The 25035-nt window shown below is 37.7% G+C and overlaps 1 protein-coding gene across 1 annotated transcript in view; it reads left to right on the top strand.

The window, feature by feature from the left end:
• Positions 1 to 3794: 3794 nt before the first annotated feature.
• The window catches only part of LOC118801322 (NACHT, LRR and PYD domains-containing protein 12-like), a gene marked incomplete at its 3' end in the record, with an annotated part of 63635 nt that continues 42394 nt past the window's right edge, over positions 3795 to 25035 (top strand). The window contains exons 1-5 of the mRNA XM_036561580.1: positions 3795 to 3933; positions 14656 to 14730; positions 19699 to 21493; positions 21926 to 22099; positions 23359 to 23532. Coding sequence (XP_036417473.1) covers positions 3795 to 3933; positions 14656 to 14730; positions 19699 to 21493; positions 21926 to 22099; positions 23359 to 23532 — 2357 coding nt within the window. The remainder of the gene's footprint in view (positions 3934 to 14655; positions 14731 to 19698; positions 21494 to 21925; positions 22100 to 23358; positions 23533 to 25035) is intronic.

Genomic DNA, 25035 nt, shown 5'->3' with positions numbered 1-25035 from the left:
GACAGACAGACATACATACACATTCACACACACACACCTAGGGGCAATTTAGCACGTCCAGTTGGCCTGACTGCATGTCTTTGGACTGTGGGAGGAAACCGGAGTACCCGGAGGAAACCCACACAGACACGGGGAGAACATGCAAACTCCACACAGAAACGACCCTGGTCACTCCGGCCAGGAATCGAACCCAGGTGACAGCGCTACCCACTGCGCCACCGTGCCGCCCCACACAGGCCTCATTAACAGAAATTATTCATCAAAATAATATAACCGCAATAACTCTCAATACTTTTACTTATGATATTTTGATAAAGTATATTTAAAGTAAACCTGAAATCAAAGAGGCACGTCGCCTTTGTTAGTGTATGTTTATCCTTTTTACCTTGCTAGTTTATCTTGTTAGTTAATGTCCATGGTCATATTAAACACAATTCAACATATATCATGATCATCATCATCATCTTTAACCGCTTAGTCCAGATAGGGTCGTGGTAGCAGTTGGGAGAGCAGAGAATCCCAGACGACCCTGTCTCCTGCAACTTCCTCCAGCTCATTCCCGGGGACCCCAAGCCGCTCCAAGGCCAACTTGGAGATATAATCCCTCCAACGGGTCCTAGGACGACCCCGGGGTCTTGTCCCAGTAGGTTGTGCCTGGTACACCCCCACCAGGAGGCACCCAGGGGGCATCTGGATCAGATGCCTGAATCACTTCAACTGGTTCCTCTCAATGCGGAGGAGTAGCAGCTCTACTCCGAGCTCCTCCCAGATAACCGAGCTCCTCACCCTATTAAGTAGAGTGTAGCTTGCCACCCTGTGAAGAGATACTTAAACTCCTCCACCTGGGGAAAGTCCTGTCCCCTTACCTGGAGTGGGCTTGCCATCCGTTTCTGGGCTGGGACCCTGGACTCAGACTTGGAGGTGCTGATCCGCTTACCAACTGCTTCACACTCAGCTGCAAACCGCTCCAGTGAGCGCTGGAGGCATCCATGCGATCCAGCCAAAAGAACAACATCGTCTGCAAATAGCAGAGATGCCACCCTCCGGCCTCCACACATAATGCTCTCTTGACCTCGGCTATGCCTTGACACCCTGTCCATGAATATCATGAACAGGAGTGGAGACAAGGCACAACCCTGGCAGAGTCCAACGCTAACACTGAAAGAGCCTGACCTAATGCTGAGTATGCGAACGCTGTCTTAGTAAGGAGTGTAAGAGAGTCTTATCAGGTTTAACACTCGCTAAACAAACTCCCGCTCACTGTAAACGGCTGTAACGGCCGCGTTTGGCTTTAAACGGAGGAACGGCGGAGAGCGCTCGCGCTTCAAAACCGAACGTCCAAGCGGCGGAGTCGCGCGCTCTGATTGGTCTAAACTCCCGCCAGTCTTTTTTTGTTTGTCCTCCCATAGATCTTTTTTTTCTGGTTCGCACGGCTCTGCTGTACTGAATGAACTGTGCTGATTTGTTTTTGTTTGTTTGTTTTTTTAATCTAGACACAGAATAGAAAACTGCAAACCCTTCAAATACATAAGACAGCTGTGCAGCATTATCATACAGCATCACTGGAGGCCATGTTTTAATATATTAAAGTCAAAGTATGAAGTTGGACATTTAAACAAAAATCTGTTTATTATGTAATTTTACGTGGTGAAACAATACAGGTCCTTATATATTACTACTCAAATACATTTGTTTATTATTGTTCGTGTTTTCCAAATACTAGAGATAATAATTTTGAAAGTTATACAAATTAAAAGTCTAACTTTGGGCAGCCCTGATCTGCTTAAGAGAATAAACAGAAGTGTAGATGTTGAAGAGAGTGAACCAAGTGCTTTTTCTGCATTAAGTTTTGGTGGTATGAGATCTCTAAAGTACTCAGGTTAGCTAATTGTACACACACACACACACTCTCTCTCTCTCTCTCTCTCTCTCTCACACACACACACACACACACACACTCACACGCACACACACACACACACTCACACACACACACACACTAACACGCACACACACACACACACACACACTCTCTCTCTCTCTCACACACACTCACACACTCACTCACACCGGGAGTTCAGAGATTGAATGGCCCGGAGTAGTAGCCCCGGTACCCCATACTACCGGAGGACCTCCCACAAGATATCTCGGGGAACACGATCGTAAGCCTTCTCCAAGTCCACAAAACACATGTAGACTGGGTTGGCAAACTCCCATGCCCCCTCAACAGTCTGTGAGAGGGTGAAAAGCTGGTCCATTGTCCCACGGTGGGATGGAATCCACATTGTTCCTCCTCAATCTGAGGTTCAACTATCGGTCGAAGTCTCCTTTCTAGTACCTTGGCATAGACTTTCCCAGGGAGGCTGAGCAGTGTGATACCCCGGTAGTTGGTACACACCCTCCGGTCCCCTTTCTTAAAAATAGGGACCACTACCACCCCGGTCTGCCAGTCCAAGGCACTGCACCTCTCTCCCATGCTGGACATTGCTGGTGGTGGGCACACATAGTCTCCCCATGTTGCCTCTTCGGGCTGTGCCCGGCTGGGTTAAGGGGCTGCCCGGCCACCAGGCGCTCGCCGAGGGATGCTACCCCCAGGCCTGGCTCCAGGGGTAGGTCCCTTTCCTGGGCAGGGTACACGGTCTTCTGTGTCCGTTTTTCATGGAGGATTTTTGGATCGAGTTAGTCTGGGTCTTCACTCCATTTTCATGTTACAATGTAATGGCTTGGAATGTGAATACATTAATTTAATGAATGTTTTACAGTTTGATCATATAAGATGGTGTTGGGGATATAACAGAATTCAAGTTCTGTTCACCCTGGGAGACCCTACCAGGAGTATATTGCTACCGACGAGATCCCTAGACCACACAAGCCCTTCCGCCACATCAAGGCCCCGATCCAGGAAGGGATTCAACATATATAAAAGACAAAATTCTTGTTTTACCATAATCTTTCATGTTACAATGTAATGGCTTGGAATGTGAATACATTAATTAATATTTTAGAGTTTGATCGTATAAGATGGGGTTGGGAACATAACAGAATTCATGTGGTAGGAATACATATTCATTATACAGAAATACAGAAATCCTCTGGCCATACCTGCAGTTGCACAGCCGGTAGCATGGGACTACTGCCGGTGTTGGACATTTAGACTGGATAGCTCATGTCCAAGATGTGCTTCTGGGCCTGGACTTTTTGGGGGGCCAAGAGTGCCAAATGGACCTAGAGAGTGCCACTTTGAATTCCAGAGGCAGCCACACAGTGGCAATGAAGCCAGCCGATGCCCAATGCATAGTGGAACATGCAGCATCAGAGCCAGTTGCAGTTGCTGCACTCGGCTCTCCACAGTAGAATAAATCCAGTGAGTAAATGCAGTTGAACAACCTAAAATTAAGACTTTAAAACATTTTAAACATTTCTTAAAACTATATTAGTATTTTTACACAAAATAGAACACAGGCTTTAACAGACAAAGAGAAAACTATTTCTATGCGTAGTTTTGTCTACTGGGTTTGATTTACTTTATTATGTAGATCATAGAGAGTCAGTCGGATGACGCTGAGTTGGTTCACTCAACAGCAGACTCGCCCAGGTACCTGAACATGCATTTCCTCCTGAGATGACAAACTAATGCTGTCCAACTGGTTTAAAGCGCAGTCTTTAGCAGCATCTGTTTGGTGAAGAGATGGTCATAAATAACTTCTAGAGAAAAATCAAAAAGATAATTATTAAAGTCTGAACAGCCTGAATTTACTCTGTGGCTTGATGACCAAAAGCCTTTCCATTAGAAGATGGAAGTTCAGACTCCAGATGACAGAGCTCCTGTCCAGACCAACATCACAGCTCAGACAGGAGGAACAGCATGTGCTCCTATGATCGATGGAAACACTGTTCAAGGACCACTGACAGTTATAAACAACATATATGGAGGTGAGTGATAAAGTTTGAGAAGTCTGAGTCTTTAAGTCTTTAAGTTTAAGAATCTGTTTACATTAAAGTTTATCAGAATCTGTATTTCACAGAGAGGTAAAAATTATATTTTGAGGTGGTATACACAGATTTGTTTCACTCATTACTATTACCAGAGGAGGAAAGTAACATTACATCTACTCTCGTTATTGTACATAACATACTGTGTATGTACTTCAGTACATTTTTCCCTGTAAAAGTACTTTTTTGAACATAATTAAATTATAGTACTTTTACTTGCTTTAATGTTTAAATAAAAAAAATCTACAAATGAATCAGGAGAAAACTGAAATACTGATTCTTGAATCATGTAACACTGAATTCCTTTTTACGGTGCACTGCTATGACATAGTTGTTAAACTACATTCTTTCGAGAGATATTTTTAGCGTCATACACACAACTCACTACCACAAACATGCATGCATTTCGTGCTGGTGTTTGGTTTCCTCTATTTCAATCAATCTGATCATATTTATAAGCTAACTTTTACTTTATGATTTTTTTAGTAAAAAAAAGTGAAAGTAACAATAGGCAACTGATTGAAAAATACAGAAATCCACTGGCCATACTGGCAGTTGTATAGCCAGTGGCATGGGACTTCCATTGGTATTGGACATGAGGCCGGCCAGGACATCTAGCTAGGGCTTGTCCATTGGGGCTGAAGCTGGTAGGAAAGAATGCTAGCCTAGCCAAAAAGAACAGCACAGGCAGCAAACAAATAGTGACTGTGGTGGGGTGAACGTCCATATCTACCACATACGTACCAACTTCTACCACATTTCCAACGACACTGAACGAGTTCCATGCACTGCTCCAGTAGACATGGGGTCATCAGTCACAGTGGCCCAGCCAGAAGTGGTACCAGGTGAGCTTGAGCTGGAAGGCATGCCAATTCATCTCTGCACTGTGACCATCGAACTGGCACTGATCACAGGGATTGGACAGCTGACGTTGACAGTCAGGGGAAGAAAATGTGCCCCTTAATCTGGATAGCTGCAGTCCCAGACATGTGCATTCTGTTAATTTTTGTTCACTTTTTCAGCAAAACTATTTCTATGTGTAGTTTTGTATACTTGATTTACTCTGTTATGTAGCTCAGTGTTTATAGACAGTCAGTTGGATGACACTGAGTTGATTTACTTAACAGCAGACTCACCCAGGTACCTGAGCATGCATTTCCTCCTGAGGTAACAAACTAATCCTGTCCAACCGGTTTAAAGTCTGGTCTTTAGCAGCATCTCTTTGGTGAAGAGACAATCATAAATAACTTCTACTGACTGTCAGCGTCAGGCCTGGATTTTTTGGGTAGGCAACGAGTGCCAAATGGACCTAAACCTTTATGAAGTTTTTTTTTTCTGAAAGTGTAAGTAAAAATAGGCAACATATTAATAATTATATGATCTTATATAAGATCATATAATTATATATATATATATATATATATATATATATATATATATATATATATATATATATATATATATATATATATATATTTATATATAAATATTATATGATCTTAAAAATTATAGACCCATTTTGAAAGGATCGTGCTTTGGCCAAGATCCTAGAAACCTTAGTGAATGATCAACTCAAGACATTTCTGCATAGAAATTCAGTCTTGTCAGACAACTAATCTGGTTTTAGAGAAAAGCACAGCACAACATACCCAGCCATTACCACGTCTTGGGATGTCTTAAGACATGTCTAAAGACACATTATGAAGACGTCTTAGGACATCTTGAGGCATGTCTTAAGAAATGAAGACATGTCTTTAACACATGTCTATAGACATGGATCTTAAGATGTCTTGGCAATAATAACATCCCAAGACGTCTCAAGATGTAGGATGCATAATACGTACTTTTAAATTTTACCTATATATTTTTTTAAATAAATCTTTTACTTTTAAGGGAATTTAAAAACGTAACATTATTTATAGCAAAATTCTAGTGATTAAATTTTTTTCATTATTTATTTTTTTTGTTCTATGTAGGATGCATAATGGTATCACTTATTTTAATATATATATTGTATATTATTTTATAAACATACAAACATTACATACATTAGTACATACTACATGTATACATTTCAGAACAAATTTAACAACAAAAGTAATAATAATAATAATAATAATAACAACAATAACAATAATAGGCACATGGTTCCCAGTCTGTAACTTTCTCTACAATAACCATTTTATATGAAACCACTAAATGACTTTGTTCACATCGCAAGGACAGAATCAAGTGTACAAAAATGTGGAATTCGCCTTTAATGTTTCTGTTGCATTAGAAAAGCTTATGGAATCAGTGAAAATCTATTTGTGAGTTCAGACCATGCCTTCAACATGGTGGTAGTATGAGGGAAGACTCTTATGCAACTATTTTTTAATACAGCGTTGCTGCAAAATTAAAAAATCTAATTCAGTTCATTTAAATACCTTTTTATAGTAATTAACCCTTCATGTTTTAAAAATGTGTTAAAAACATTTTTTTTTACAATTAATATTTTACAGTTGCTTCATTTTTTAATGAAGATATCATTTTATCAACTTTTAAAATAATAATAATAAGAAGGAGAACAAGAACAATAATAAGTATGCATAAATTACAGTAATGTAATTTAAAGGGGTATGGAACATCACTATTTTACAGTTTTGTATTTTCTTGTTAATCTGTTAAAAATTCAAAATACTTCTATATTCAAACAATTTACTCTGCAATCCAAAGCATAGCCCATGAAAAAGCATCCACATAGCTTTCAAAAAATATAGATTACAGTTATTGTTTATTGTTTTGACATCTGTGTATATGCATAGTACAATAGCGTCATCACACCTGATATGTTCTACAGACGGGGAAAAACATGTTAACTGACTTTGTGTAGAAATCTGAAATATAATGCAATAAATACACAGTTCCGACCAATGAATCTGATTTTAAGGTCTGCTGTTACTCCGTATATAAGTTATGCTAAAGTTATTAGCAATATAGTACTATGAACAATTATAAATGATGGGAAACAATTTTAAGACAAATTCATATGGACTAAAAAGAAAAACTGACCAACAGAGTAATACAGGGTCTGAACCCCAGCAGTACTCATAACATACCTGAGCCAGATAATGATCAGCTGTCAAACAATTAACACCAGACTCAGATGTGCTGGGAGCTGGAATAGAGCCAAGCTGTGGACATTTTATGTGGACATATGTGGACACAGGAAACAGGACCCAGATAACTCGATGTGCATATGTCCATGCTGTAATGCCTGAACACTAACATTACTTATATCACACTGCTAATGTTACCGATCTCTTCTTTCAGCTGTGATCAGTGTGCTAACCCTGCTGCACTGTTGCTCAGTGTGCTAACCCTGCTGCACTGTGCAGGATAAACTGCCCGCGTTAGTGACCTGAGAGACTCGCTCACTGTAAACGGCTGTAATGGTCGCGCTTGGCTTTAAACGGAGGAACGGCGGAGAGCGCTCGCGCTTCAAAATCGAACGTCCAAGCGGTGGAGTCTCGCGCTCTGATTGGTCTAAACTCCCGCCAGTCTTTTGTTTGTCCTCCCATAGAGCTTTTTTTCTGGTTCGCGCCTCTCTGTACTGAATGAACTGTGCTGTTTTGTTTTGTTTGTTTGTTTTTTTAATCTAGACAGAATAGAAAACTGCAAACCCTTGAAATACATAAGACAGCTGTACAGGATTATTTTACAAAGCATCACTGGAGGCCATGTCTTAATATATTAAAGTCAAAGTATGAAGATGGACATTTAAACAAAAATCTGTTTATTATGTAATTTTACGTGGTGAAACAATACAGGTCTTTATATCACTACTCAAATACATTTGTTTATTATTGTTTGTGGTTTCCAAATACCTGGAGATAATAATTTGAAAGTTATACACAGTATATAAAAAAGTTTGTTCTCTCTTTCTGTTGGGCCAAATTAAAAGTCCTAATGGTCAAACTTTGGGCAGCCCTGATCTGCTTAAGAAAATAAACAGAAGTGTAGATGTTGAAGAGAGTGAACCAAGTGCTTTTTCTGCATTAAGTTTTGGTGGTATGTGATCTCTAAAGTACTCAGGTTAGCTGTTAAGTACATTTACTTCCTATTAGCTCAAAGTTGTTTTATCTTGGTTCCTAGCTTGTTGTCCCTGGTTACAATTGGACATTTGAAAATAGATCAATGTTGTTTTAATCATAGCATGTTTTCTGCAGATGAGTAAAAGGCTGTGACTGACTGTGATTATCTCCTTTGGTAAATGTTACAAATTAAAAGTTATTCTACCATGAACTTCAATGATATAAGGAAACGAGTTTAAACATTTTAAGGTAAGGTAAACGGTTTAAGAATTGATTTTCTTTTTTCTGAATTTTCTTTTGCTATTTTGCCACTGTAAACACATTTCTGCAATAATCAAAAAACAAGACATACAAAAAAAAAAGAATCACAAAAGTACAGCAAGTAAAGCCTTTGTGAATATTCTTTTAGTAATATCACACAAAAACCATAAGATTACAGCAGGCTGTTTCTTGAGGACATACTTGTTATATTCTCATTATATTGTACATTAGGCAGTGCTGTGGTAATCCTGGTAATCCTCAGTAGTAATTTTCAGTTTGGCAGTATCACAGGAATACCACATTCATACCACAGGACTTTTTGTAAAGGACCACTCTTTGGACTCAACTGAACTGTCTTAAGACACAACATCTCTGTGTCTTAAGACAAAGTGATGTCTTAAGTCGTGCCTCGTCTTCAAGACACACTAAATAATTACTTCTTTGTCTTAAGTTGTTAACTTTCATGTCTCAAGACAAAGACAGTGTCTTCACTCATATGTCTTAAGACGTTCTTGAGATGTCTTGGCATAAGAAAATGTCTCAAGACATCTTATAAATACTGTCAAAACATCTTAAGACACAGTGACAGCTGGGTATGAATCTCTGCAGCTACTCTCATCTTAGAAGATTTTTTCAGTGCCACTGATGAAAAGAAATAATGTGCAGTCATTTTTATTTATTTTTTCTCTCTAAACCCTTTGATACAGTTGATCATTCCCTACTTTTATGAAGTCTACAAAATATTGGACTACTAACTGGATTAGAAGCTATTTCTCCTATAGGCAGCAACGTGTTCGATCCTCAGGTCAGTATTATTTAATATTTATACAGCGCCCTCAACAATTGTTGGCACCCCTTGTTAAGATGTGTTCTTAGGCTTCTAATAAGTTTTTTTTTAATAATATAGGACAACAATGCAAAAAAAAAAGAGAAAAATCCAACCTTTAATTCAAGTACATTTATTCAGTGGGAAAAAAATCCCACATTAAGAAATAATTATTTTATATGAAATCATCTGTGCCACAGTTATTGGCACCCCTGATGTTAATACTTTGTACAGCCCCCTTTTGCCAACAAGACAGCACTTAATCTTCTCCTATAACATTTCACAAGATGGGAGAATACAGAGAGAGGGATCTTTGACCATTCCTCTTTGCACAATCTCTCTAAATCATCCAGAGTCCTGGGTCCTCTCCTATGCACTCTCCTCTTCAGCTCACCCCACAGGTTTTCAATTGGGTTGAGGTCTGGGGACTGAGATGGCCATGGGAGGTGCTTGATTTTGTGTATGGTGAACCATTTTTGTGTAGATTTGGCCACATGTTTAGGGTCATTATCTTGCTGAAAGACCCAGTGACGACCCATCTTCAGCTTTCGGGCAGAGGCCACCGGATTTTGATTTAAAATGTCCTGGTATTTCAAAGAGTTCATAATGCCACGCACCCTAACAAGGTTCCCAGGGCCTTTGGATAAGAAACAGGCCCACAGCATCACCGATCCTCCCCCATACTTCACAGTGGGCATGAGGTGCTTTTCAGCATACTCATGTTTTGTGTTGCACCAGACCCACTTAGAGTGTTTGTTGCCAAAAAGCTCTATCTTGGTCTCATCTGACCAAAGCTCACGGTCCCAGGTGAAGTCCCAGTACCACTTTGCGAACCCCAAACATTTACGTTTATGCTTGTAAGTGAGAAAAGGCTTTTTCCCTGCATGCCTCCCAAACAGCTTGTTGGCATGTAGATGGTTGTTTTGGAGACTTCGTGACTCCAAGAAGCTACTCTTTGATGCAATTCTCTAACAGTGAGCTTTGGAGAACTTTTTACTTCTTTTACCATCTCCTCACTGTGCGTAGTGGCAAGATAAACTCGCATCCTCGTCCAGGCTTGTTTGCCACTGTTCCAGTTGTTTTAAACTTCTTGATTGCTCTGACTGTGGAGATGGGCAGGTTTAGGTGAGTGGCTATTTTCTTGTAGTCATTGCGTGACTTATGAAGGTTGGCACACATCTGCCATTCTTGAATAGTGTGTTCTCTTGTCTTTCCTATGTTGAGGAGTGGATAAGAGAAATTGGCCTCTGTGTCATGTCATATTTATAGCCCAGGGAAACAGGAAGTGATGAATTACTAATTAAAGGTTCCTAGATACTCTGATCAACTTTATAAACTACAGTAGAAATGACAGAAAAACTTCAATTACATTTATTTTCTAGGAATTGTTAGGGGTGCCAATATTTGTGGAACAGGTGATTTTATTAAAAATAATGATTTCTTATTCAGGGTTTTTTTTTAATTCACTTGAGTTAAAGGTTACATTTTTCTGCAATTTTTCAGTGTTATGCTTCTGAAATAAAAATTTATTTTAAAGCTTTTAACACATCTTAACGAGGGGTGCCAATAATTGTTGAGGGTGCTGTATTAATGACATTGCCACCTTAATGTTGAGTGCAAAGTAAACTTATATGCTGATGATAGTATCTTGTATTGCTCGACTGACTATATAGGTACTGCAGTAGATAAACTACAGCATTCTTTTAATGCCCTACAATCAGCTTTTTACAATCATAAATTAGTTTTAAATGCTGTTGTGCTTTTTTCCAGAGTGTCTAACATTGATTTTAGCACTTTTAAAATCACAACCCTGAAGGGATCTGATATTGAAAGAGTCAATGAGTACAAATACCTCGGCATATGGCTAAATAACAAATGCATTTTTAAACAACATGTTAACAAACATGCATGTAAACTGAGACAAAAACTTGGCTCTCTGTATCATAACAAAGTATGTTTCCCAAAACACACGAGAAAAAAGGTTGTTGAAGTGATGCTATTGCCTTTTCTGGATTATGGTGACGTGTTATACAGATATGCACATGTAACTACTCTGAAATCTCTAGACCCTGTACTCCACACTGCCTTAAGATTCATCATTACAACACCCATTATTGTATACTATATGAAAAGGTTGGCTGGTCATCTCTGTCTGTGCGTCGGGAGACACATAGGCCTCTTTTTACCTATAAAGTGCTTACTGGCCATTATTTACACTGAGCAGAAATGCCCAGTGTAAATAATGCAGTTTATCAGACTCATTCTAGTGACTGAATCACCCTTAAGGTGCTGAGAGCTTTCACTGAACTGGGAAAATCTGCTTTTAGCTTCAGAGAACCAGCAAACTGGAATTCAATACAGGAAACTGTAAACTTGGTTCACTGGTGTCACATGAACATTTTAAACTTTTAGTCTCTCCACCTAAACACAGACTGAGACTGCTTTATTTGATTTTACTTAACCTATAATATGATTTTTGGTATGTCTTAGCTATTGTTTTACTGTTTATTATTCTTTTTATTCCTTTTATTTATTTTATTAGTCTTCTTTTTATTTATTTTATTGTTTTATTATTTTACTATTTTACTATTGTCAATTTATTGTCTTACATCTTCTGCTTGTTTTTATTTCATTATTTTATGTTTTTATTTAATTTTATCTTTATCTGATCTGTTACTTGTTAAGTTACTATAATGTAATTTTAATGGTTTATTGATTTAATGATTTATTGTTGTTTTCTTACTATTCAATTTTACTATTATGATTTTTATTACTTTATTATAAATTTTTTATTTCTTTTTCCTACCCAACTTCTCAGTCCCTGATTTCTGTATTGCTCAGCTACATTGTAAATGAGGGTCTCCCTCAATGTATTCCAAGTTTAAATAAAGGTTGATTCATTGATTGATTGAAGACATAGTCCAAATGATGTTGAGACCAAGAAAAGACAGAGACTGTTAATTTATGCTCTCCTGTTTTCTACAGTACCATCAAACATCCTAAATTAAAGCATACTGTCACAGCAGATGTGGAAAATGCTTATAGACCATTTACATCTTACCTATGAGGAAGTAAACGGTTCACAGATCACTGACAATATTGATGCAGCAGTTTTGTTCTTTAACTCAAGCTGCTGTTTTTTAAATTTGTGTACTGTTTTGGAAATGGGCGTCTTCTACTTTACTGGGCTATCACATCTTCGTTTTACATAACCCAGCTAAGAGTAAAACCATCCATTTAAATTATGTCATAATTGCTTTCAGGGGCCCCTAGTGACTTGTGCCCCTCACCATGTGCCTATAAAACCCAGGGAATGATCCAGGCTTCTCTGTACAGCATGTGTTTCTCCAAATAAAGAGCTTTATTTGGTTCTTTGCAGCGTCAAATCTTTCCTTTTCTACTTTAACTCTATAATATTTGCTTAAGCAAAAAATATATATATATGTGTGTGTGTGTGTATATATATATATATATATATATATATATATATATATATATATATATATATATATATATACACATATATAAGCATATAAGCAAAAACAGAATGACTTGTGGGTTTGTTAAGGCATGAGCACACTGAATTAAAGCAAACTCTTTCATTGGTGTGGTTGAACAGCAGCATTTTTAGCTAAGCAGGTAACGACTACTAAGGCAGCTAGAATTGTCACAAAGTGTCTATCAGGGACTTACAGACACATTAATGCCTGTGAACAAACTTGCTACCATGGCTACCACCCCAGACAGGATTCCTGAAGAACAATATCAGGACTACTTTTTGGGCACTACATGCCAGAAGACAATATTACAAAACTGACCGCAGGAGTCAGCAGTGAAAGTAGCACTCCTGCTAGCCCAATGACCAGCTGAGGGAGAGTAATGGACTGTTAGTGCTTTTGTGTGCTACTGATAAAGACAGCCAACTACCTAAGCTGCAACAGTAGAAAAGCCCCAGAAGAGACTTAGGTGTCTTATTTTTTAAAGCAGTGTTTAAGATAATGATGGTTTTGTTTTCTCAATCCTTCACATCCCAAAAAAATTGAGGGAATGGATTTTTCTTTCAGTTTATATCTTTAACTCCACTTGCAGGTCATGTTTATAGTCTTTCAGACTAAAACACAGACTTTTCTCATTTGACTATCTGTTTAGCAGTGGATCATCTTCAACCACTCTAGTAGTAAGTGCAGGTTGATTACCTGATTACCTATTAAAAATATAAGGGCTCCCGAGTGGCGCAACCATCTAAGCGTTGGCCCTATCATCAGGAGATCGCGAGTTCGATCCCTGGTGATGCTACAGCCATCCGTAGCCGGGAGTCCGAGAGAGCACAATTGGCCTCGCTCTCTCTGGGTGGGTAGGATGGCCCCTCCCTCTCCTCCCCATCACTCAACGCGATGCTAGTCAGCGCAGGCGTCTGTTAGCTGACGTAACAGATCTGCCGGTTGGCGCTTTCCTCCGAGCGCGTTCGGCTGTCCAGTGACGTTGCGTGAGCGGCAGTTCGAAAAGAAGCCGTGGTTGGTTTCACAGGTCTCGGAGGAAGCCTGTGTTAGCCTTCACCCTCCTAGCGTTGATAGTATCGTGTGATTGGGGGAGTCCTAACTAGAGGGTGGAATTGGAAACGACAAAATTGGGGAGATAATTGGGTAAAAATAAAAAAAATAAATAAAAATAACTGTAACCTAAACCAAAAGATTGCTATATAAAGTATATAAAGTAAAACAATCTCTTTGTAAAGCTATATTATTAAATGAAGACTATAAAAAATCAACAAGGCTTTTACATAAAATATTTGACTTAACACAAGTTAAACCGGAGAGCTGCACTCTTTTATGAAACAAAATGATAATTAAAGGAGACCTAATTGTCTGCACTTACATGGAGACTGAAGGATCTGAGACTAAATCTCTACAGTTGTCTAATTTTTTGGGTTCAACAGCTATGCAAATGCAATATAGTAAAAAAATTACTCTCTCTTTTTTGCCTTATTTACCTTATCTCTTGCTTGCCATAGTAAAAGACCAGACATCTCCTTTTGAGACCTCAACAATAATTGTAAATAGAGGCCATTCTTAATATTTTTAACCCATCATTCAAAAACTACTGAGGAAAAATATAATGTAACAGCATACATCACACTTTCTAGCCATGTTTATTATGTATTATTCATGTAATGCTTTGTAAGCAGTACTCATAAGTTAACATACAACCAGTTCTTATAATGGGTTCATACTAGGTGTATAAATAATATGTTGATCATGTAAGCTTTTCTTTGGCACTGACAATATAATATGACTTGAGCACAACTTATAATGTATTATGTTAACAGTTCATAATGTATAATAAACACAGCAATAACATAATACATTTTTATATATCCATATAGCCTTGTTTATAAAGTCTTATGAATACATTATAATGTGTTATAAATGTATTTATAAATTCTTATAGATGTGGTATTTATAGAGACTATTACTAAGTTCTGAATTTCTATCTCCCCTCCAGCTCAAGAAGCTTCCACTTCCAGCAGCAGCTCAGCTCAGGCTGCAGGCTCTCCTGGTGCTTCTGTTCTCACTGAAGGTAAGTTTGAAGGTCTGTTTGTACAAACCCCATTTCCATAAAAATTGCAACATTTTGTAAAATGCAGGAAACATGAATCTTTAAACTGACAAAGGTACAAAGAAAAGATTTCGGTAACACTTTCTATGAATGTCACCTTTGTAAGCATCTATAAACACATTCATAACATGTTATAATGCCTTCATAAGGCATTATAAACATGGCTTTAAATATTTATAAAAATGCATTACACATTATAGCCATGCTTATTATGCATTATGAATTGTTAACATAATACATTATAAGTACTGATCATAACAAATTATAAGAGCTCATAAGTTGTATTTGTCCGCTCTAAGTAAAGTGAAGCGTACTGTACTAAAGCCTCCTCCAGTGTTCAGAGTGAGGCTTCAAGTTGAAGTATTTACTGAAGGATTTACTGAAACACTAAAACATACACAATAAAGCTCATTACAGGCTTCAAATGTCAGAGTTTAAACTAGAGCTGCCATCAGTGTTTTACCCAATGTGGGAAAGGTAATGTACACCACCGTTAGCTTGGAACATGGCTATAAAGTGTAATTCATTTTTATAAATGTTTGTAATCATGTTTATAATGCCATATGAAGGCATTATAACATGTTATAAATGTGTTTATAAATGCTTACAAACATGACATTCATAGAAAGTGTTACCAAGATTTCCAGTGTTTTCACTAACCAACTAAATTGTATTTTGTAAATATATATCCCAGTATGTGCCCCCGCATGAATGGCATCTTCACATATATGCAAGTCACCATGCCATGGGCACTGATACCCCCCCATACTATGACAGATTTTGGCTTTTGCACCTTTCGCTGATAAAAGTCTGGATGGTCCCTTTTGTCTTTGGCACAGAGAACTTAATGTCCGTTTTTCCCAAAAAACAAACTGAAATGTGGACTCATCTGATGACAGCACACATTTCACTTTCTTTTGGACGTGTCTGAGTTTAGATCTCGGTATATAATTGATCTGTATATAATTAATGTTTGGCTTTGACCTTGCATAACAAGTTTCAAGTGACATGATGTAGCAGTGGACTGTGTTAACTGACAGCAGTTTTAAAATGTACTCCCAAGCTCATGTGGCCATTTTAACACAGTAGCATGACAGTTTCTTATGCAATACTGTCTGAGGGCTCAAAGGTCACACACGTTTAACAGTGCTTTCCAGCCTCATCCTACATGGAGATTTCACCAGATTCCCTCAATCTTTTCACAATATTATGTACGGTCGATGGTAAAAGACCTACATTTTTTCCAATCTTGTGTTGAGAAATGTTCTTTTTGAACTATTTGACAATTCTTTGATAGGGTTTCGTACAAAGTAGTGAGCCACAACCCTTCTTTGCTTGCAAAGACTGAGCCTTTAGTGGATGCTCCTTTTATATCCAATCAAGATACCCTTGCCTGTTACCACGTCCTCTGTTTATTGTGCTGTTTCAAAATGGTGTAACTTTAATATTCTATAAACTTTTCACAACTTGTTAATTTTTACCCGATTTTTCTCCCCAATTTAGTCGTCTCCAATTCCACCCGCTAGTTAGGACTCCCCCAATCACACGATGCTATCAACACTAGGGGGGTGAAGGCTAACACAGGCTTCCTCCGTGACCTGTGAAGCCAACCACCGCTTCTTTTCGAAGCACAATGCCTAGACGGTTGCGCCACTCGGGAGCCCCTCGTCACAACTTTTTAAAGTGTGTTGCAGGCATTCAGTTAAAAATTTGTTTATATTAGCAAAATACTATGAAGTTTAGACAACAAATTAAAAGTAATTTCTTTGTCATTTTGTCAATTAAATAAACGTTCAAGAGAATGAAAAAATATGAATGAACAAACTTTTTTTTTTTGCATGTCCCAACTTTTTTGGAAATGGATATCTGCTAATTTACTAGGTATTCACTGCAATGTTTAGTAAATAGTTTTCAACTATCTTTTGACCACACTTCACACTGCATTGAGCTTAAACTACAGTAAAAGGGAATGCATTGAGTTGACAACTAGACATTTTAATATAGAGTACTGATAAATATTTTTGTCAATCCATAATAACTAATAGGTTCTACTAAAAGCTCATAGAATCCAGTTCCGATTTCACAGCTGTAGTGTATTTTCCTCAGTATTAAAATCCAAGTTCTGTTTAAGGTCTATTTATAGCACAAACTTGTACATAAACCTTTTTTTTAGTTTGAGCATCACTTGTCAAGTTACATTTTGTTATTGGTTTTTGAAAAGAAGTTACACCACCTCAGCATGGAACAAACATTAATATGATTTATTTCCGCCAATTTTAATGCACAATTATTACTTATTTTGCTGGATTTAACAGAAAAAAAACATAAAATGTGGTCTGTGCATAAATTTGGACAGTACTTTCTGTTCTTGATTTAGCATTTTATCCCCACTTTTCCTTGAAGAATGTTTCCACTTCAGACATATTCATGGTTGTCTCATATCTACTGCATATATCACGTCTAACAGATATTATTTTTAAATAATATTCTAGGAGGGGGAAGATGATTTCAGAAAATCTTTTGTATGTTAAAGTAGTTTGATGTTGATTTTGATTTTCCATTTCCTGTGCCACTGACTACCACACCACCCTAAAGTATAATAGATCCACTCCCCATGCTTAAAAGCTGGCAACAGTTGGCAAGGTATGCTTCTCCTTTTATTAAAATAAAAAAATATGATGAATATAACCAGAGAGGTACAATTTTCTTTCATCAGACACCAGCACTTGATTCCAAAATGCCTCTGATTTATCACAGGCCTTGTCCAGACTACATACACATTTTGGCATATCCACATTGATTCTAGACTGATTTTTGATATTCTGGATAAGTAAAAACCACATAAAATCCAATTTGCATATGGTTTGAAATGGGATTGAGGAAGTGCTGGGATCAAGAACAGTGCAAAAGATTCATGCTTATGCGAGAGAATTTTGAAGAATTTTCAGGGGGATACAATGTACCTCCATCTCTCCTGCATCCGCCTTTGCAATCTGAATCACCAGCATAGCTACGTAGTTACTGACACCTACGTCGTTACCAAATTAACTTATGTAGATAGGTTGGTGATGTCTGGACACAGAAACCTGATCTGATCACTTGCACATAACAGTGCATACAGTCATCTCAAAAGATCTGATTTGAGATACAAATCCGAATTGCCTGCAGCCTGAACACAGCCTGAAGACTTAACTTAACAGATTGTAAATGGACTGAGTATTTCACACTATCCAAATGCTTTTCTTGCTGAACCAAACAGAACTCAATGAACTTGCACGAACCCATGTTCTCCCGTTATTCTGAGACGCAAATAAACAATTGAGGAGCAGCAAGCTGCTGCTGCTGCTGTTCTGCCGCTGTTTGCGCTGACACAGTAAAAAAACAGCAAGTAAACATATGTGAGGGTCATGGATTATAAAATGTGACCAGTGTGGTATTTTTTAAAGTTTATATGTATATAAACTTGACTGTGCTCATGTCTTAAACACAGCTAATTAAAAAGCTTCCCACCACACAGTGACTTTTCACCATTTTTCTTGTTTACTTCTTGTATTTTCTACTTTTATGCCCTCAGTCAGGTTGATAAAATCAAACGTTTTATACACTCCATCTGGTCTGAAACACAATCGGGAGGCTGAAAATCTGAGTCTGCGGCTTTCTCACACTCCTTGATTCTCTTTCTCCAAATGTCGACTCTGAACGACTCGAACATCTGCAGACTACAACCAACCAGCACACACCCAGCCAGACTGACAATCGGGGCGAAAATCAGGGTTAAAGTCATGTAGTGTACCTAAGGCACACTTGCACACTTCAGATGTTGACTTTTGTTGTGATCACAGTTCAGGTTAGTTCTGATTACTCTACCATGTAGATGATGTTTATGCAACAACAGCACAGTGGGCCAGAGAAAGGTCACATTTATTAATAAATATATTATTAACATAAACTATAAATTATAGAATTCAAGTAATTTATTATACTCTGGAATTGTCTACACCTGACTTGGATTAAGGCCTAATGAGCAGGGGCACTTTAAATCAGAACCTGACCACTGAAAGCCATAGTCTCTCATGTTTTAGAATTTGCTGAGTGCATTCCCAAACGAAGCTGAAGTTTGCCCCCCCAAACACATTACTGAGCAATACATTTCTACACAGTTTTGGAAAGGAACAATGAGAAAAACATTTATCTACTATTTTATTCATACATATTACTACTTTTGTGCCTAGGTAAGCCTGAGCTTTAAATTGCCCATGCTAATAAGTCAATTGGTGAAGCATTCAAAACACTATTGCAGAAACTGAATTTGTATACACCACATTTTACTTAGAAAATCAACAAAATTTGACCATGAATGTCCAAACTTTCTATTACAACTGTAAACTGCTTAAGAATGTATTTTACTTCCACTGGAAGTGTTAACTGGAGGGCTCATATTAATAAACTAATAAAGTAATGGACTGACCCATAAGATGGCACTGGGGACTCCTCTGTAGGAAAATAGCAAAGTCAAATAGACAAGGGCGTGTTAAAACTTGTATTTAAATGGGCAGACAGTCTTGTCTCCTGCTCTCCCTAGCTCAACCCCTTTCCCATCTCACTCATCTGTGTGCCGTGTAGCGTCACTCTTTAATCATTGTCATGTTCCATGTAAAACATTGTATTTTCTTTGTACATCCCTCCAGTGTGTCAGTTTGCTATTTATGTTTCCTGTTTGTTTTTATGTTGTGTATATTCTACTTTTTGCTGGTTTATGATACATTTTGGGTTTTGTTTTTATTATCATCAGTGTATTTCTTGCTCAGTTTCTAGAGATTTTCTAGAAAAATTAAATATGGCAGTTTGATAGGAGTAATCCTGAAACCTAACATAAATATTCCTAAACACCAACATATTTTTCTTCTGTTATCTGTGTCTGCTTATCAGAATACATCACTGTGTCTAAACAAACACACAAATCTGAACTGGAGAAGATATTTAGAAGTATAAATGAAGGAGTTTCACATGATGGAAACTCAACACTTCTGAATAAGATTTACACAGAGCTCTACATCACAGAGGGTGGAATTGGAGAGGTCAATAATGAACATGAAGTGAAACAGATAGAACCATTTAGGAGACGATTAAAGCAAGAGACACCGATCAAATGCAATGACATCTTCAAACCTATACCTGGAAAAGACAAACTCATCAGAACTGTGCTGACAAGAGGAATCGCTGGAATTGGAAAAACAGTCTCTGTGCAGAAATTCATTCTGGACTGGACTGGAGGAAAAGAGAATCAGGATGTTGCCTTCATATTTCCACTTCCTTTTAGAGAGCTGAATTTGATAAAGGAGAAAAAGCTCAGCTTGATGGATCTTCTTCATCTCTTTTTTCCACAAATCAAAAAATTTCTTTTAATAGACTTAATAAACTGTGCTGACTACACAGTCATGTTTATCTTTGATGGTCTGGATGAATGTCGACTTCCACTAGATTTAGAGAAAAATGAGATTTTATCTGATGTAACAGAATCAGCCTCAGTAGATGTGTTACTGACAAACCTCATAAGGGGAAAGCTGCTTAGTTCTTCTCTTCTCTGGATAACGGCTCGACCAGCAGCAGTCAATGAGATCCTTCTTCAGTATATTAATCAGGTTACAGAGATACGAGGATTCAGTGACCCTCAGAAAGAGGAATACTTCAGAAAAAAGATCAGTGATCAGAGCATTGCTGAAAAGATCATTACACATATAAAGTCATCAAGAAGCCTCTACATCATGTGCCACATACCGGTCTTCTGCTGGATTTCAGCCACTGTTCTGGAGAAGATGTTGAGTGAAGCAGAGAGCGCAGTGATCCCCAAGACTCTGACTCAAATGTTCACATATTTCCTGAAATTCCAGATCAAACACAGCAGCCAAAAATACAGAGGAACAAGTGACACTGATCCTCATCAGACTAGAAAGATTATTCTGGCACTGGGAAAACTGGCTTTCCAACAGCTAGAAAATGGCAACACAATCTTCTATGAGGAAGACCTGAGAGAGTGTGGCATTGATGTCAGAGAAATGTCAGTGTTCTCAGGAGTCTGTACTCAGATCTTCAGAGAGGAGTCTGCACTGCACCTGGAGAAAGTTTTCAGCTTTATTCATCTAAGTGTTCAGGAGTTTCTTGCTGCTTTATATGCATTTCTAACTTTCATCTCTGACCACAGAAATGTGCTAAAGCGAGCCACTGGATTTTTTGCTTTCTTCAAAAATTTGGAAATGTCTGACTTCCTTAGGTGTGCAGTGGACAAGGCTTTAAAGAGTGAGAATGGACACTTGGACCTTTTCCTCCGCTTCCTTCTGGGCCTCTCACTGGAGTCCAATCAGACTCTCTTACGAAGGGTACTTCCACAAACAAGAAAGAACTCAAACAGTAAAGAACAAATAGTCAGGTATATCAAGAACAAGATCAGAGAGAATCCCTCTTCAGAGAAATCCATCAATCTGTTCCACTGTCTGAATGAACTGAATGATCATTCTCTAGTGCAGGAAGTACAAATGTACCTGAACAGAAGATGTGATGATCGTCTAAGTGGGGTTAATCTCTCTCCTGCTCAGTGGTCAGCTCTGGTGTTTGTGTTACTGAACTCAGAAGAGGAGTTGGGTGAGTTTGACTTGAGCAAATATGACCTATCAGAGGAATGTCTTCTGAGACTGCTGCCAGTGGTCAAAGCATCCAGTAAAGCAGTGTGAGTGTTTACATCAATTAATATTCATCTGTTTCACTATGTGTCAAGATTATAAGGACCATGTTAGTAGAACATACTTGATGTGAAAATGTATAAATGTGAAAAGGCCATCTACGAATTTGGGTGTAAAGAAATCAGAATCTCGTGCACCCATAAAATAATATGATCTGTATGTCCCAGTACTAAAATCTAATACATATTTGGCATGCAGCCTCTGTCTGGACAGTCAGATCAGCATTCAGAAACTTTTAGTTCAATCCAACTTAAACTTGATCATAATTCCACACTGTCAGGTATTGTCCTTTAGGGCAAATAGAGAACAGCTGTGACTACTAGTGTTGCTTCCATTTTGTTTGTTTACTTGTGGATGAGCAGTCCTGGTGTTCTGTCTCTGACTTTTAACATTCACTCTGAAACACATTTCTCTTCCAGGCTGTGTGATTGTAATCTCACAGAGAAAAGCTGTGAAGATCTGGCCTCAGCTCTCAGCTCAAACTCCTCATGTCTGAGAGAACTAGACCTGAGTTACAATAAACTGCAAGATTTAGGAGCACAGGAGCTCTCTGCAGGACTGAAGAGTCCAAATTGTAAACTGGAGAAACTTAGGTAAGATCATCATTTTCTTACTGTGGACGTAGGATCTCTGACACTACCATGTAAGACTTTTTTCAATGTTCCAACTGAAATGCATAGTTTTGAACATCTGCCATACATCCATTTAAAGGTATGTTATCTTAATCTATCATTATAGCTCTCTTAGCAGATAGCTCCAAAAGTATTGGCACCCTCTGTGAAAATGAGTAAAAAATGACATGAAAATATATCTTTGTTAGCACAATCTCAGTATATACCTTTATAGATATACGTATAAAATAACAAAGTTGAGTAAAGTCAACAGACGTGGCCACAAATCAGCTTTACAGAAAATCTGGGCTCCAAGAGCAAGAGGAAGAAATCTTTAGAAAAACCAAGACTCAGAAGGGGAACCCATCCTCCTCTGGTCAACACCAGATAACAAAACCAAAATTCAACAAGATCCGTATGAGAAGGGGATAAAATTTTATATATCTTATATTGAATTATTATACAATATTGCATATACTATATACACTATTGCATATAAAAAAGCAAAAAGAACAGCCCGTCATTACAAAGAAGTATTTAGATTATCCAATGAGAACCAATGACTATTGTTAGAGGTCTATCAGAGTAACATAGAGAAATAGATCCATGAAAATCAGTCACTGTTACAGGTGAAAACCAGTGACTACTGTTAGGAGTGTATGACAGTAAAAATGAGTGTCACACCCATGAATGTCAATGACTACTGTTAGAAGCCTGTCATGATAACATGTGCCGCATTGATTGGCATCCCTGGAAATTCTTTTGTACAAAACGGATGGTAGCATTTTGGGGTCACTGAGTATCCAAAACAACAATTAGACACTACCTCCATGCCAACACACTATTTGAAAGGCACACTCAAAGTACACTTTTTTGCTAGGCACTACTGGAACTTGACTGAAACTGGGTTCTTTTATGAGATGAAAATGAGAGCTTTTAGGCAATACATTCTGGGGCCATTTTTTCTTCCATAGGCTGTAGGAACATTATAACATTAAGGACCCCATATAGTATCAGAAGATTTTAAATCAAAATCTGGCTGCCTCTGCAAAAAGATCATTTATGATGGGATCTTTCACAGGGGCCACATCTAGCATCCAAATACAGTATAGGCTATTTATTCCATGACATTCAGTAATTGCTCTTAATTTTCAATCATTAATATATTCTGTGTCTGTGTGTGTGTATATGTGTGTGTGTTGAGCTGCAAGTATAAGGAGTTTTTCTTCTTCTCTATGCAGCCTGCCTGACTGCAGTATTACAGATGAAGGCTGTGCTGATCTGGTTAAAGCTCTGAAATTAAACCCCTCACACCTCAAAGATTTGAATATGAGCTGGAATAAACCAGGAGATTCAGCAGTGAAGGAGCTCTCTGATCTACTGGAGGATCCACACAGTAAACTGGAGATATTACAGTGAGTTACTGATTTCCTGTCACTACACACACACACACACACACACACACACCCCAAATATGTTATTAGGATGATCTGAATAACCTCAGCTTATTACTTACAGTAGTGTGTGTGTGTGTGTGTGTGTGTGTGTGTGTGTGTGTGTGAGAGAGAGAGAGAGAGCGAGAGATAAAAAGAGAGATATGTGAGTATTTTTATTTAACTTTACTTACCCAAGAAAATAAACTCTCTGAGATTAAATATCTCTTTTTCAAGACTGTCCTGGCCAGTACAGGCAGCAGCACATAACAAAATGTTCCTACAAAAGTACATTATAAAGAGAAAACAATCAATCAACAACCCATAAATTAATCATTCATAACACTGACAAACAATTTTATATACTTCCACTTAATGAAGAATGTTTTTAAAACTATTCAATGACACAAAGTCCCTGAAGTCTTTCTGTAACAAATTGCAGTCAGACGGTGTAGCATAACTAAAAGCTTTTTTTTATAGTTTTGTATGTATGGTGGGGAACTTAAGAAGGTACAAGAAGGGACACACATTCATAGCCAACATCCAGAAGGCAGAAACCTTCAGCCTGCACAGACTGTGTTCTACCAGATAAATAATTCTTAAACCACAGAATGATGCAGAGTGAAATCTTTATCTAATGAAACAGTTATGTCATTAAGTGTGTTTACATTCACTTAATAATCTGATAACTGCAGAAAATCAGATTTTGTCAGAAAATTCATTCACCATGTACTTGGGTAATCAGATAATGGACAAACACCAGGTCTACATGAGTCAGGCAGTAATTGGATTTCTGCTTTGCAACCAACCAATAAACTCACAGAAGGACACATGACTTAAATGTAACATAAAACACATGATCATGCCATGGCTTTTTTAAAACATTGAGCCACTTTGTGACTGCCGCTGTGACTGTAATATGTTTTTTTATGAAACCTGATTAATTATCAGATGAAATAATTTTTACAGTTACCAACTCCTTCAGCTGCTCACTCATAGATTCTGAAATCTATGCTACAGCTGAAAGTTTAGAAATCATTCTATAATTATTCAACATTGTAGGATCTCCTCTTTTTTATATCTGAATAACATATTCACATACATGTGAATAACATATGCAACAACAATGTAACTACTAATGATTTAGTCACTGTTACACTGTTAACTTCAGTTTTGCACCATGTAATTACACTAGTGTATCTTAATAGTTGTTCATTTGTAATCAGACTGGAACAGCAGTTTTGTTCTGTTCTTTTCCAGCAGTAAAAGAAAATATGTAATTACTTACATTAGCACATGTTCTGTAATGTGACTGTACAGCAATGTGCCCTTATCTTAAAATGTATCTTTTATGACATTAATTAAATGTGTTGAATTACCCCCAAAGCAATGTCTATATTGCCACCCCATTATTACACAGTACCTACATAACAACTACACAGGAACTGTCCACTTATTTTAAAGTGTAACTTTTATGTAAATACT

This window comes from Colossoma macropomum, unplaced genomic scaffold, assembly GCF_904425465.1.
Source record: "Colossoma macropomum unplaced genomic scaffold, Colossoma_macropomum, whole genome shotgun sequence".
Lineage (NCBI taxonomy): Eukaryota > Metazoa > Chordata > Actinopteri > Characiformes > Serrasalmidae > Colossoma > Colossoma macropomum.
Note: the sequence above shows the minus strand (reverse complement) of the source record. Positions and strands in the feature narration are given on the sequence as shown.